This window comes from Dipodomys ordii, unplaced genomic scaffold (assembly GCF_000151885.1).
Source record: "Dipodomys ordii isolate 6190 unplaced genomic scaffold, Dord_2.0 Scaffold333, whole genome shotgun sequence".
In the NCBI taxonomy this organism is placed as follows: domain Eukaryota; kingdom Metazoa; phylum Chordata; class Mammalia; order Rodentia; family Heteromyidae; genus Dipodomys; species Dipodomys ordii.
This window is the reverse complement of record NW_012267549.1, coordinates 422,163-437,782: the sequence shown is the minus strand read 5'-3', so window position 1 is coordinate 437,782 and position 15,620 is coordinate 422,163. Positions and strand designations below refer to the sequence as shown.

General features: G+C 49.6%; 1 protein-coding gene across 1 annotated transcript; it reads left to right on the top strand.

Annotated features, from left to right (window-relative positions):
• The first annotated feature begins 235 nt into the window (after positions 1 to 235).
• Positions 236 to 12,579, top strand: Gdf10 (growth differentiation factor 10). The gene is made up of 3 exons (XM_013036672.1): positions 236 to 545; positions 9,053 to 9,981; positions 12,388 to 12,579. The coding sequence occupies exons 1-3, from the start codon at positions 236 to 238 to the stop codon at positions 12,577 to 12,579; spliced, it is 1,431 nt and encodes a 476-aa protein (XP_012892126.1).
• The last annotated feature ends 3,041 nt before the right edge of the window (positions 12,580 to 15,620 follow it).

The window sequence follows — 15,620 nt, the reverse complement described above, 5'->3', positions numbered from 1 at the left end:
AGGCGGCAGAGCGCCCGCTCGGGACGGACGGCCGGGGCTCAGCCCGAGTGGACGCACCAAGCGCCCGGCTGCCGGACCCGCGCCCATCTCCGTACCTAGCAGCATCCCGAGGCCCCCGATTTCCCGGGGATCCCCACATTCCCTCGGTCCGCGGAGCCCGCCAGCAGCTCTGGTGAACCGTAGCTCTCCTCTCCCGGTCCTGGGCTCGGGCCCCCTCCGCCGCTGTCAACCCACCATGGCTCGTGGCCCCACTAGGACCGACTTGGGGTCCCGCCTGCTGCTCCCGCTTCTGCAGCTGCTCCTGGTGCTTCGGGGCTCCGGCTGCAGCCACGCGGGCTCCTCCTGGTCCGCACTGCCAGAGACCACCGACGGCCTGCGGGGGGACAAGGACCCCCAGTACCCCCCTGGGGAAGTGGCAGCCGCGCTGGGCCCGGGCGCCCAGGACATGGTCGCTGTCCACATGCTCCGGCTCTATGACAAATACAGCAGGCGCGGCGCCCGGCCCGGAGGAGGCAACACTGTCCGCAGCTTCCGCGCCCAGCTGGGTAAGTAGAGGGGACCTGGGGGCATCCCGATCCTCCTCCTCCCTCACTTGTTGAGCCTTCCCGTCTCTGCGCCTCTGCTTTTCCTCTTCCTTCTCTTCCCTGATTCATTCATTCTTTCTTTGAACTGGCGATACGCCTCATGACTCCATCATAGACCAGTTTCTAGTAGCACTGGATGGCACCAATGTGTAGACAACGAACACCCCATGCACAAAGCTTAGGCACAAGGTGGAGACGGGCATGGCTGGGGGTGCACACGGGTCACAAGCCCAGTGGGATGAGGGGGTCACCGACAGGAGGGACGACACAGCCTTGATAGAAGTTGGGGCTGGAAGTGTAAAGCTCCAGCCCAACGCTGAATGGTTCTGCTGACAGGGAAGCAGAGAGAAGGGATCTGGGTCTCTAGGGCCCAGGACTTTGAGGGCTTTGGCTTAGAATGTTCTAGCCACTAGGGCTTAAAGAAGGGGTCAAAACTTGGGCAGGAGAGCACCTGTCTCCTATCCAGTCCATGCCCACTTTTCCAAGATGAACATCACACTTTGGACAGAGCTTGGCACAGGCCAGTGGCAGAGAGGCCCTCTTTGCCTTGTGCCTAAGGCTTTCTGAACCTGGCAGTGAACAGTCTCCCCGCTGGGCCGGCGGGACTATGGCTGCTTGCTCTGGGTCAGAGAGGAGGTGCAGCCTGGGCAGCAGGGGCGGTGGGAAGACCCTGGTTGTCATGGTGACTGTTCATGATTGCAGAATGCTGTTCTGGAAAATGTGGGTGAGGGTCTCCTGCAGCCCTCTAGAGGAGGAGGCTATTCGTCAGTCTGTAGGCTGCTCCCCTGACACAGAAGGAAGGAGATGCCAGGCCTGTCACCTCCTGCTCACCGTGTCACTGTAGGTCACATCCTGGCTTCAGAGCCAGACACAAGAAGTGTGGCTTCCCATAGCCAAGCATGAGAGCACCTGTTATAGAAAAACATCCTCTCATCCTCCAATGAGCAGACATCCCAGGCAAAGGTCCTGGGTTCCAGGCCAATCAGCAGAAAGGAACTCTACCCTTTCTGGTACCTTTTATAGCACATCTGGTCCATTTCTGGGGGAATAAAAAGTATTTAGAGTCACTTGGAGCTTGTCATCAGTGGCTCATACCTGTAATCCTAGCTACTCAGGAAGCTCAGATCTGAGGATCATAGTTTAAAGCCAGATGGGTTGGGGAAGCGTGGTACTCTTATCTCTAATTAACGACCAAAAGGTGGGAAGTGGAGCTGTGGCTCAAGTGATAAAGTGTCAGCCTTGAACTAAGTAGCTAAGGGACAGTATCCAGGCCCTGAGTTCAAGCCCCAGTTACCAGTACCAGCACATGTGTGCATGCACACACATTTGGGATAAATCACTCAAGCCACAGCGACTTGATTGTACTTGTTTATGAAATGGGCAGAGCAAGCCAGTGTCTCTCCTCATGCGGTTTAGGAATGGTGAATTGAGAAAGCACAGGCTGGATTAGGCATCATCATGTGCTGTTCTTGACAGTACAAAGCATTGTGTTCAAGTTGGTTTAAACTTGACCTTCCTTGTTCATGAACCCAGTCCTCTGAGCCACCTGCCACATCTTGGGCACAGAGATGTCTGTCGAGAGGTCTGGTTCAATCTTTCTTTTCACAGAATGGGGTTCATGGAAACAGCAGTAACACACTCCATTTTAACTCTTCAAAGGGCCTGGAGACAGTGCCTGGAATCGATCACTCCTATTTTACAGATAAGAAAATTAAGACAGAGCAGATTGTACACTGGCAGTGATGGCTTCTTCTCACCTATCTGCTGCTCTATTAACTGTTCTCACCACCCCCTTCCTTTCTCACCAGCTCTAGCACAACCAAGCCCTGGTCTGGTAGCAGTGTGATGGACCAGTGTTAGAAATCAGGATTCCCATGCAGGCCAGAATTGTCTGACAGACCCCTCTTCTTTAGAACCCTGAGACAAACCTGGACACCATTCCCAGCCTTACCAGCCACTGGCTGTGTGCTGTGGTGCATGTTACTTTCCCATTCTGAGCTTCCCATACCCAGAGAATGTGAGAAGGCAGGCTTGGTACCTGGTATAAAGCAGTGGCTAGATTTCCTATGTTCTTCCTGATTTGCTTCATTCCCAATCCTGGCTAGCCCTTGGAGGTCTCTGCCTCCTGACCTAGAGATCTATCTGTGAGGCTGTGTGATCCTGAGTAGGGACCCCTCCTCTGGTGAGGGAAACCATCTGTGTGGAAATTTCAGCTCGGCTTCTAGAACATCCCAGCCTTAGGCTGCTCGTGATGGGGTCCAGGCCCTCCCAGCCAAGACATGGACCCACCCCTGCAGCTGGCATCTTCATCTACATTCCCAGCATTGCTCAGGTTCTGAGTGCAAGATGTGTACCTATCGCAGCACCCAGATCTAGGTTTTTTTGTTTTCTGGGTTTTTTCCCCCACTTCTAAAATGATATGTTTTTTTTTTAAAAAGACATTTGTTTGGGGTTTTTTGTTTTGTTTTGTCCGTACTGAACCTTGTACTAGGGGCCTAAGTGTTGTCTCTCAGCTTTTTATGTTCAAGGCTGCTACTTAAGCTATGTCTCCACTTCCAGCTTTCTCCTGGTTAATTGGAAATAAAGTCACTGGACTTTCCCGCCCAGGCTGGAATTGTGCTCCTCAAACTACATCCTCCTGAGTAGATAGGATTACCAGGGTGAGCCATCAACACCAAGATGCTTGTTTTGTTTGTTTGCTTGCTTTGTAATTCACTACATGGCATGTGCTGGTACCAGGCCCTGGCACATGTGTCTACAGTGTGTTAGCGCTTAACTGTTATTGAAGCAGGCTCCTCTTGTACTGCTTCCTGAAGTACCTCAGTAGAAGACAGCCTGTCAGCCTTGCCTGAAGGGTTAAAGCCAGAGCACCTCCTTACCCCTCTCCAAGTGTCAGCCCCTGCCTGCCTGACTTCATTTACTTCACCTCTAAAATGTGAACTATGCTATAATCACAACTTATCAAAAACTGCCCAAAGGCAAGCTCATTTCAGCTCCCCAAATGTACGAGTCCATTTTCTGATGCTATCACAAGAGAGCGGAGTCTGAGAAACTCATAAAAAGGTTTTTATTTAGTTCACATTTTTGGAGGCTGAAAGTCCACAGGGCATGGTACCAGCTCTGGCAAGGATGCTGGGGCTGTGTCACGGCATGGCAGATGGTACAGTGGCCGGAGGACATAGGGGAGGGAGTGATCCTACAGCAAGGTAGGAAGCCAGGGAGCAGGAGGAGCCTGCAAGGCCTTCACAGAGAAGCATTTTTGTTTTGGGTTCAGTCCTGGGGCTTGAACTCAGGACCTGGGTGCTGTCCCTGAGTGTTTTGTTTTCTTTTTCTTTCTTTCTTTTTTTGTTTTTCTCAAGGCTAGTACTCTACAACTAAGCCACAGCTCCACTACTAGCATTTTTGGTAGTTAGCTGCAGATAAGAGTGTCATGGATTTTCTTATCCATGCTGGGTTCGAATCACAACATTCAGACCTCCGCCTTTTGAGGAGCTAGGATTTGGCATGAGTCACTAGTGCCCAGCTACAGAAAAGAATTTGACAGACAGGTTAACCGAGTATAACAATTGCTCCCTGGGGGAACTGAATAGAGTCTCATGGAAGTTATGTTAGGCCCTGAGCGGGGCTCTCAATAACCTAACCACCTCCTGGTAGGTTCTATCTCCTAAAGGCCCCACTTCCTCTTCACAGGAGGGGGGGTGGATTAAATGGGATAAGTAAGTTTTATGCCCCAACATGTGAACCCTTTGGGGATAAATCATATCCAAACATAGCCTGTTTCCTCAGCCTCTCATTTGGTAGAGAGTTAGCCAGAAGGACACAAAGATACATGGAATCTTGGCCATAGCAGAATCCCTCATGAACTGACAGGCAGATGAAAGTAACTGGGTGCCCATGCCTCATCCTGTAATCCTAGCTGCTCAGGAGGCTGAGGTCTGAGGACTGGGGTTCAAAGTCAGCCCAGGCTTTGTTTGTGTGTGACATCCATCGGCGATAGTCATAGGGTGGCTGCTACAGTCAAGGCCAGACCCTGAACAAGGCCATGGTAGAAAGGCTGCAGCCCCTGGGGTGTGTATGGAGAAGCTGACTGCTGGAGTAACAAGGACTGGGGCTGGTTAGGAACAGGAAGGTAGGAGATAAGAGAGTTCTGAGCCCCGCTGGAAGGGGTTGGATGGGTAGTGAGTCTTCAACTTATCAAGACACCCCAAGATCTCATACGTACTCCTAAAGCAGATCAATTGGGAGAGATGGACAAGGTTAGCAGCCTTACTATGTCAAGAAAGTCTACAGATCAGTAATGAGAAACCAAAACCCCATCTGAGGAGGGAATTCTCCACAGAAAGAATAGTCAATGGCTATTTCCTGTTGGCCATAGAAAACCGTTTTTGGACAACCAGGAATGGAAAAACAAAGTGATTTCAGATGAGAATACATGTACGTAAATACTATGATCCCTCTGGTAGAATCTATGAGTGTGTATTTGTTTATTAAAGAGCAAATTTGGGGTGCCCCGAGGGTAGTGACAGTCCCCGGGGTCACTTGGCTATGCCTCTGAGCATGTCCTGGGTGCCAGGCTCTGTGATTCAAGTGAGCTCTGCAGAGCTAACCATAGGTTAAGTTTAAGCAGGTGCTTAAAACACTCTTCCAGTTTATAGATGAGGAAACAGATGTAGAGAGGTTTCGTGTCTTGCCTCAGTCCTTACAGCTAGGAAGTGTTGTAGTGAACCCCTGGCCCCCACTGAGCCAGTGGGAAACACATGCTCAGCACCTCCTACGTCTGTTACCCCATACCCATGGCTGGTGGCACACGCCTGTAATCCTAGCTACTCAAGAGGCTGAGATCTGAAGGTCACAGTAGGAAGCCTGCATGAATAGAAGAGCTCATGAGGTGGGAGTGGATGTGGGACTCAAGTAGTAGAGTATCAGTCTTGAATGAAAAAGTCAAGCCAAGAGCATGAGGCCCTGAGTTCAAACTCCAGTATCATCGCAAAAGCAAACAAAGGAAAATCATACAAAGAGTGGCTTGTGTTTGGAGGATGCATCATTGTTTTCAGCACAAAGTAAGTTTGGTTCTTTTGTTCTTAGGTACATCCCAGTAATGGCCAGAACTGTTATTTGGGGAAAAGGATATGGTTAAAGGTAGATTCTGCCCTTTGCCAGCTATGTGACTTTAGGCTAGTTATACACCCTTTCTGAAGCTCTAGTTCATCACCCATAAAATAGATGGCACCTCCCTGCTCCTTTCCTAGTGAAAAAAGAGGTATATGCCTTCACAACACCGAGTCCTGGGCCAAGTCTTTATGCCAGGAGGTCAGAACTCCATAACTGGTAAATTATGCTGTGCATTCTTCTCAAAGTGGGACTTCCTAAATCTAAGTGGCTCCCAAATCCAGAACTTTCTTTTTTATTTGTATTTGTTATCCTTGGTCCTGAGGCTTGAAATCAGGGCCTGAGCTCTGTCCCTGAGCTTTATTTGCGCAAGGCTAGTGCTCTACCACTTGAGCCACTGCCATGATGCTACATGTTGACACGTCGCACACCTAACTTCATGTTGCATGTCCCAGGTACAGTGGAGACACACTGGTGCCAGCCTTAGGCTGGTTCTTTCAGCCTCCAGTAAGCACAGAAGGTAGAGGATCCTAGGAAGCTGAGGAGGAAAGTTAAGGCTCCGAGTGTAGGGCTGCATGGAGCCTGTGAGTATGGTTGCTAGAGCATGTGCCAGCCTAAAGGGCTACTGCTAGCCAGTGTGTTGCCCAGGTCAGAGGACAGGAGGTGGGCGGAGCCTCCTTGGTTCCCCTTTCTTCCCTCATCTGCTTGTGTGCACATAACACAAGGCTCCAGCAAGTGATTGACAACAGGAAAGAGCTGCCACATATACATAGCCCCTACCACTGGAGATGCTCCCCGATCTTCCTAGTGGTGGAAGTAGGGATGGGTGCTGGTTGGAAGTAGAGTTGGGTGCTGGTTGCTAGATTATGACTTTCAAGGCCACTGTGTTCCTGGGAAGCTGAATTAAATACACAGGAAACCACAGTACTGCTTTTCCTTTTTTGGTTGTGGGGCTTGAACTTGGGAAGCACTGCTTTTTTGTTTGTTTTTATGTTGTCGTTTAGTTTATTTTTGTGTGTGCCAGTTCTGGGGCTTGAACTTAAGGGCTGGCTATGTCCTTGAGCTTCTTTCGCTCAAGGCTTTACCGTTTGAGCCACAACTCCACTTCTGGCTTTTTTGGTAGTCTATTGGAGACAAGAGTCTATTGGACTTTCCCGCCCAGGATGACTTCAAACCACGATCCTCAAATCTCAGCCTCCTGAGTAGTTAGGATTATAGGCATAAGCCACCACAGCTGGCAAACACAGCTTTATCTGCATGATGCATTGGAAGGGCTGTGACACCCATGTTAAGGATGGATCATGACCATTAGCCAAGGGAATGCCTTTAGCCATCACTGGTACTTAGAAGAACTTTCAAAAACGTTCTCCCTTTTGTTCTTTGTTCCCTCTTATGGCTCCTTAAGAGAATGTGTCCCTCCCCCATAAAGTTTTAAAAAATGCAATGAAGATTAAATGATTGAAAGATTAAATGCAATGAAGATTAAACTGCAGATTATGATTGAAAACCCCGGCCGGTCCTCAGTCTGCAGGTGTCAGAAGTAGAACCCAGATCCATGTCCATTGGGGGGCCCAATGTCCACCCATACATGCCTTTTGGGCTGAGGGGCCTTGCTTCTCTCTTGGCTTTACCCGGAAAACAAACCTTTAGCAGTAGCAGAAGAGAGAAAACCTGTGCTGGCCATTTTGGTCTCCCATTGGCCTGCAGCATTACCAGAAGGCACCAGGAAGGCCCCTTTCTCCCCTCTGAATCCAAGAGAGGATTTTGTCATCGTAAGAGCTTACTTCACCTCCACGGCTGGGACTGCTTCCTGGCTCACGCTGAGAAACACATAGTGGAACCAGGCAAGAAGGAAAGGGCTTGGCTGGGCAGCTACCCTGGGGAAGCAGAGGCCAAGCCCTCTCCAGCCATGATGCAGATGGTTGCTGAGTGGTCCTGATCCTTATGGGCTTATGCCTTCAGGGGGCAACCTGGGCTTTGAAGGTTTTGTGCAGTGACCTTGTGCAATCCTGACATTGTGTGTGTGTGTGTGTATGTGTGTGTGTGTGTGTTCTGTTTCTCTTTTCCTCTCTCTCACTTCTCTCCTTTTCCCCTTCCCTCCTCCCCTTCCCCCTTTTTCCCTTTCCCTCCTCCTCTTATTCCTCCCTCTTTCTTCCCCCCTCCCATCTTAACATTTCTAAGGTAGGGGCTGGGAAGGTGGCACAGTGGTAGAGTGCTTGCTTCACATGCATGAGGGACCTGGGTTCGATTCTTCAGCACCACGTAAAACAGAAGAAGCTGGAAGTGGTACTGTTGGCTTAAGTGATAGAGTGCTAGCCTTGAGCTGAATTGCTGAGGGACAGTGTCTAGGCCCAGAGTTTAGGCCCCACGACTGACAAAAAAAAATTCCAGGGTAGGACAAATAGCAAAATGTTCAACTTGCAACTGAGCTTTTAGCCCCAGATTCCCTTATGAGCTGCTCAGAATGTAATGAAAAAAATATGAAAGTCTCCTTATTTCACCTCATTTTTTTTTGGTCTGTTGTGGGGCCTGAACTCTGGGCCTGGGCGCTATCCCTCAGCTCTTCAGCTCAAGGCTAGTGCTCTACCACTTAAGCCACAGAACACTTCTGGTTTTTTTCTGCTTATGCAGTGCTGAGGAGTTGAACCCAGGGCCTCATGCATGGGAGGCAAACACTACCACTGAGCCACCTTCCCAGCCCTCACCTCATTTTAACAGAAATAGTGTTTAACAACTACACTTAAACACTGGCTCCTAGCCAGGCACCAGTTGCCTATAGTCCTAGCCACTTAGGAGGTTAAGATCTGATGATCAGGGTTTCAAACCAGTTAGGCAAGAAAGTCTGTGTGGCGCTTATCTCCAATTAACCACCAAATACTGTAGGTGGAGCTGTGGCTCAAGTGATAGAGCACCATTCTTGAGCAAGAAAGCTAGCTAAAGGACAGTGCCCAGGCCCTGAGTTTAAGCCCTAGTACCAGCAGAAAAACAACAAACAAAAACTGGCTGCTTAGAATAGAAGACTCTGCAAATCCTGAGGGGGGCTACCTTGGACTCAAGTCATATTGAGCACTTAATGAAAGCATCAGTTTTGCCTGCTGATTTGTTCTTTGAGAAGCAGTGAAGGGAGCAGAGCAGGAAACAAGAGCTTTAGCCTCCTAGTCACTGAAAACAGTACAGGGCGCCCCACTGGTTCAATGTGAGTAAGTTTACAAGAGACGAACAAGTGCTTACCCTACCTAGAAGTGTTGGGTTAAATGCACTCTGCCCCGCCCCCCTCCAGTCCCTGGGCAAGCAACCCCTGAGGGAGGTGTGATTCCTAGAATAAACTCAACAGCCTGCGGTCTGCCTTCCCCTTGCAGAAGTGGTCGACCAGAAAGCCGTGTATTTCTTCAACTTGACCTCCATGCAGGACTCAGAAATGATCCTCACTGCCACCTTCCACTTCTACTCGGAGCCACCACGGTGGCCCCAGCCCCGTGGGATGTTATGCAAGCCACGGGCCAAGAATTCCTCCTGTTGCCTGCTCCCCCCGGGCCCACCAGCCCGCCTGCACTTGATCTTCCGAAGCCTCTCACAGAACACAGCCACGCAGGGGCTGCTCCGAGGGGCCATGACCCTGGCTACCCCACCACGGGGACTGTGGCAGGCCAAGGACATCTCTTCCATCATCAAGGCAGCCCGCCGGGATGGGGAGCTGTTCCTCAGCGTCCAGCTAGAATCTGAGGAGAAGGACCCTGGGGTGCTGAAGCCCAGCCCCCACGCGCCCTATATCCTTGTCTACGCCAACGATCTGGCCATCGCCGAGCCCAACAGCGTGGCAGTGACCCTGCAGAGATATGACCCCTTCCCATCTGGAGAATCTGAGCCCCGCACAGCCCCCAACAGCTCTTCAGATCCCCGAGTGCGCAGGGCAGCTCAGGCTTCTGGGCCCCTCCAGGACAATGAGCTGCCTGGGCTGGATGAGCGGCCAGTGCATGCCACCCACGGCCAGCATTACCACAAGCACGAGTTATGGCCCAACCCTTTTCGGGCACTGAAGCCCCGGGCAGGGCGAAAGGATCGCAGGAAGAAGGGTCAGGACTCCTTCTCCGCCTCCTCACAGGTGCTGGACTTTGACGAGAAGACCATGCAGAAAGCCCGGAGACGACAGTGGGATGAACCTCGGGTCTGTTCCCGGAGGTACCTGAGGGTTGACTTCGCAGACATCGGATGGAACGAATGGATCATCTCCCCCAAATCCTTTGACGCCTACTACTGTGCCGGAGCCTGCGAGTTCCCCATGCCCAAGGTAGGCGCTCTACCTGTGCATCTACACCTTACTCTCAGGTCTGCCCCTTTTGGCCCATCCTTGTGCCTGCCTCACCTCTGTCGCATCCTCTGCAAATCAGAATAGAGAGACTTCCCATCTATAAAGGTAAAGGGTAGGTAGGTGGAGGTCCCAAAGTGGCAGGAAGCATTTGGTTTGACTGAGCTTTTGAAGTGGATTTTTTTTTTTGGTGGGGGGGAGGTGTGGAAGGAGCAGTCCTATGGCTTAAACTCAGGTCCTGGGTACTGTCCCTGAGTTTTGTTTTTTTGTTTTTTGTTTTTTGTTCAAATGTAGCAGTCTACCACATGAGCAACGCTCCACTTCTGGATTTTGTGTGGTTAAGTAGAGACAAGAGTGTCACAGACTTTCCTTCCCCAGCTGTCTTCGAACCATGATCCTCAGATTGCACCCTCTTGAGTAGCTAGGATTACAGACATGAGCCACCAATGCTGGGCTGAATTGGAATTTTTTTAATAAGAACATCTCTTCTAAAATACACAAGGACCTGTGTCTTTGAAAGTACGTTCCTAATATAGTGGCCACGTACAAAGTCTTGTGGTCCTGGAAGTTCCCTCATGGACCAGGCTTTCTTTTGTTCCTGGCCTAGATCTCATGGCCTTAAGTGTCTACAGCCAGCCAAGTGTTGGTCTCAGTGACTCTCCCAATACAGTAGAGCTCCAGATCAGGGCAGTTACTCCCTGGGCAGCTAGCCCTCCTGTGCCACTGTTCAGCATGTCACATAGCACTGGGCTGTTTCATTGTGCTGGCCCTAACCTTCAGACTCACCTTCTGCACAAGCTGGGGTGTGGCTCTGTCCATCCATGTCCCTGCAGCCAAAGTTGGGCTGGTGATCTCTGTGCTTAGCACCCAGTACTGTTTCCTCCCAATCACTCTACAAAGTTCCTCTGGTCTACCCTCGAAGAAAGGAAGTCAGTGCATAAGTTCAACATGAACCTCTAGTGAAACCCAGGCCCAGATGTAGGCCATACTAATCTGTGTGGGAATGAAGAGGCTTCTTCTCAAAGCTGTGCATATTCAAGAGAGAGGAAGGGATATGCCAGCGAGATACAATTTATCAGAAGGGTTTGCATGTGCTCAGAGCCAAGGCAGATGTAACCACCGCAGGCTCACAGCTGACCTGACATTTAACTTACTCACCAGCCCAGTTTGCTGTCTTCCTACCTTCCAGGACTCTAGCCAGGACCCTAGCCAGAGCTGCACATGTTCAGTTAGATCTACCTTCCTCTCCCCCAACAAGAGAAGGCTTTCTTGGCTGGGTGCTGGTGGCTCACACCTGTAATCTTACCTACTCAAGAGGTTAAGATCTGAGGATCTTGGTTTGAAGCCAGCCTGGGCAGGAAAGTAAGAGACTCTTTATGTCCAATTAACTAACAAACAAAGAAACAAAACACAGAAGCACAGGTGTGTGTGGTTCAAGTGCTAATGTGTTGTTAGCCTTGGGTAGTACCTAGGCCCTGAGTTCAAACACTAGTCCTAGCACAGCGAAAGAGAGAGAAGGTGTGGGGTGGGGGGGAAGGGGGACAACGCAGAGCAGTGACTTTGGATATATTTGAGTTAGGCATCATTTCCAAGCCAAGCAACTTTCTGACTGGGGAATCTTGCTTGAGTTACTTGTCGTTTTAAGCTTTGGTCTCTTCACTGGTAAAAAGAAACTTACATCCTCTCTATAGAATTGATAAGATGACAATATGGAAGGATGCCAGTAAAACTGCACCTACTCCCCAAGTTCAGGCACACATGGGAATTGTGGGCAGTTCCCCTTCCCACTCAATCCCAGGATTACTGGAGGGAGGCAGGTCTGCTGGCTGGGGCATTCTCCTTAGCTCCTCAGTGGTTGCCCAGCTCCACTTGCTCCTGGGGATCTGTGACGCACTGGCACCCCCAAGTGGCAAATGCTATGTAGTGGATGCATTATCCCTTAAGAAGGCAGAAGTGGGCTCTTGAAGGCTTAGACTGCAACTCAAGTTTTGTTTTGTTGTGCTGATACTGGAGGCTTGTACTCAGGGCCTTGTGCAATCACTTGTCGTTTTTTACACAACGCTGGCATTCTGCTAGTTGAGCTACACATCCACTGCAGGCTTTATATTGGTTAATTGGAGATAAGAGTCCCTTAGGTTTGTCTGCCCAAACTATCTTAAAACTGTGATCCTCAGATCTCAGTCTCCTAACTAGCTAATATTACACACATGAGCCACCAGCACCCAATTGTGACTCAGTGTACAGTTGATTTAAGAGCATGTGTGAGTGCTCAGCCTTGGGAACCCATCGTTTCCTCTTGGCCACTATCTTCTCAGTCAAGGAACTCAAGGAATGACAGCAGAGCATAACCTGCTTGCGAAGTAACCCTGCTCCCTTCTCTTCCTGCAGATTGTCCGCCCATCCAACCATGCCACCATCCAGAGCATTGTCAGAGCTGTGGGCATTGTTCCCGGAGTTCCAGAGCCTTGCTGTGTCCCAGACAAGATGAACTCGCTTGGAGTCCTTTTTCTAGATGAGAACCGGAATGTCGTTCTGAAGGTGTACCCCAACATGTCTGTGGAAACCTGTGCCTGTCGGTAAGACAGGTTGGAATGCAGGACTGCCCGTCTCTGTCCAGCACAGCAACATTCTCTTGGCCTTCTGTAGCCAGGATTTGGCCCAGGGGAACTTCAAGCAAAAGACAGAGAGTACAGGCAATCCTGCCGGTACCAGCAACATCTGACTATTGGGCCATCAATTGGAAAGATCTAGAATCTTTCCTTGTTAGTGACTTCGCCCCCTGGGTCCTCTGAAGGGATATGAAGTTGGCCCTGACCTGAAGTTTGCTCTTTGGGATGCAGGTGTCTACCATATTGGCATGTGTGTTCACCATCTTGAAACCTGAGCGGCCTTTGCAAGCCTCAGATTCACTCCCTTTCCATGCAAAAAAATGCCATGTAATTGCCCAGTTTCAAAGCCTGTGGGCCACCTACTGGAAGCAGCACCTAAATTATGGCATAAATGAGTATTTTCTTTCACACTCCACTGCTCTTATCCATACATAAGAGCACACATAAGCATTGTGCATTTCTTTCTCTTGATTATATATATTATATATATTTTTTACTTTAAAACAAAAAAGGACTTGACATCATCCTTCACACAGATAATCATGCTAGGTAGGTGTGGATTGTTTAAATATGCATCTGGAAATAACACAGTTTAATATGTTGGAATACTAAAAAATAACCCAAGATTTTTTTTTATATTTTTGTAAGTTATACTTTGTATACTGTAGATTGTGTGTGGTCTGTGTGTTATGGAAAGCTAATAAATTAAAGGTACTATGGTATCTGGAAAAAAATGGAATGTCGTCCATTCTATAATATCAATTGATCCCCATCAATCCGTAACTGTAACATTTGATTGACAGCTGGGAACATAGCAGAGATCCCTCCCTCCCTACACCCCCCCCCAAGTCTCCTGCCACTACTATTCTCTCTCAGTCTGTCTCTAACTCCAGAAACTGAATTGTTCCTACACCTTCCAGGATCCTATTCTATCCTCTTTGACCTCAGATCCTCACCCTGAGATGGCAGCAGGACAAGATGTGAGCCAGACAGGTACGCAGGCCCTCTGGAACTTCCCCTAGCTCAAGGAGGTTTCTGGGGGATTGCAAGGAACATCTGGAATTGCTCCTTCTGTAAGAGAACAGAGGTCTTTTCCTAAGGCACCTCAAACAGGAGGCGCAGTCATAGGATCTCTCCAGAGACTCATGGGTTCAGAAAGGCCTAGAAAGGCCTTGTACATGTTGGTAGAATGAACAACAGCCCTGTGGAAACGTAGTCACTCTCAAATGACTCCTGCATGTCTGGCATTGGCATTGCTGCATTGCTTGTGCCTTCACATGTCTGTTGTGCCTGAAGTTTATGGATGACTTTTTGCTGTTGTTGTTATTGTTTTTGGTGTTGAGAGTGGGGCTTCAACTGAAAGCCTTGTGCTTCTCACTTGGCTTTTTCACTCAAGGCTGGCACTCGACCACTTGAGCCACACCTCTACTCCCCCCACCTTTTTGGCAGTTAACTGGAGATAAGAGCCTCTTAGATTTGTTTGCCAGGGTTGACTTAGAACCAAGATCCTCCCATCGCAGCCTCCTGAGATGGACTGGGACTATAGGCTTGAACCACCTACTCTCAGCTAGGATGGCATTTCTAAAGGAGAGCCTGGGTCCGATTTGAGGCAGGTGGACCTCTGATCCCATCAGCAGGACCTGAAGGAATGACAGCCGTGTCTCTGCAGGGCTCCTCTGCAGGGGGAGGCTACAGAGAAGCAGCCTAGGGTATCTAGCTTCAGTGGGACTCCTGAGCTTGGGGTTCCTATGTGAAGGTCAGGTATTAGTACACTCCAGACACACAGGTCAGGCTGGAGCAGGCAGGGAGGAGGCAAGGAGCCATAAATCACCACATCTGGGCCTGTGGGAGGTCCTTGCAGCTCATGTCACACTTCAGAGAACAGGGAGGTGGGTGTATGGATGTACCTCCTAGCTTTAGGCTGCCACTGGATGGGAAACTGCTAGTCCCCAATTCTCTAGCCCTCTGTCCCAGCAGCCACAGTGGCTTGAGGAACCCAGGCAGCCCTGAAGATGTGAGCAGTGATAGGAACTGGAGGCTGAGGGACCAAATCTGGGAAGACAACATCCCAGCAGGTAGGTTTGAATCTTTCATTTTTGTACCAGGACTGGGACTTGAACTCTGGGCCTAAGCATTATCCTTTAGCTTTTTCACTCAAGCCTAGCATTCGAACACTTGAGTCACACCTCCACTTCTGGCTTTTTGCTGGCTAATTGCAGATAAGTTTGAGACATTCCTGCCTGAGTTGATTTCAAATCATGATCCTCAGATCTCAGCCTCCTGAGTAGCTAGGATTACAGGCATGAAGCCACAGACACTCAGCCTTGCCTTGAGTCTTGCCAGAAGCATCCCAACAGGCACCTCTCTACACTTGTCACTCACAAAATTCCAGCACATGTCAATGGGTAACATTGTGTTGTGACAGGATAGAGAAGAAGCTTTGAAAGAGGAACTTACAGGTATCTGGGATGGGGTGGGTTGAAGAGGGGTCTTCAGAACAGGAGGAATGGAGATGACACCACAGAAAAGCTGAAGGAAAGGGACAGATTTGCCTGGTGCAGTACAGATATGGTAGACTGCAAGGAGTGTTGGATGGGCATACATTAAAGAGGGCTAGGTAGGAGCCTAGGACACAGACTGGTTTGCCACCCAGGTTGAGTTGTGCACCCTTTACCAAAACCTGGAAATAGACAGGTTTCCCCTTCCCTCTTGTACTTCCAAGATGGTGGTGCTCATTCAAGCTGTGGTTCCCTTATTCTGCCTCTGGAATTTATGATTCAGGTTGAATCCAATCTAACTTCTTCCTACAGTCTCCTCAGATGCAACCAACCTTGAGTTGCAAATGTATGAACTGAAAATTACACCTGAACTGAACAGGCATAAACAAAACGATACAGTATAGCAACCATTTGCAAGGTTTAGCCAAAAGGAAATAGCCACAAGGTTCAGGCAGAAAAGAGTTTATTTGGGGAGAGCATACTGCTGGGCTGCAGGAGACACGGAAGGAGCACT

What these genes read in the sequence shown, in the direction of transcription:
- Gdf10 (XM_013036672.1), top strand. Translation starts at nt 236, where the DNA reads ATGGCTCGTGGCCCCACTAGGACCGACTTGGGGTCCCGCCTGCTGCTC. An exon ending in CAGCTTCCGCGCCCAGCTGG is followed by an intron (nt 546 to 9,052) that starts GTAAGTAGAGGG and finishes TTCCCCTTGCAG; the next exon opens with AAGTGGTCGACCAGAAAGCC. An exon ending in GCGAGTTCCCCATGCCCAAG is followed by an intron (nt 9,982 to 12,387) that starts GTAGGCGCTCTA and finishes CTCTTCCTGCAG; the next exon opens with ATTGTCCGCCCATCCAACCA.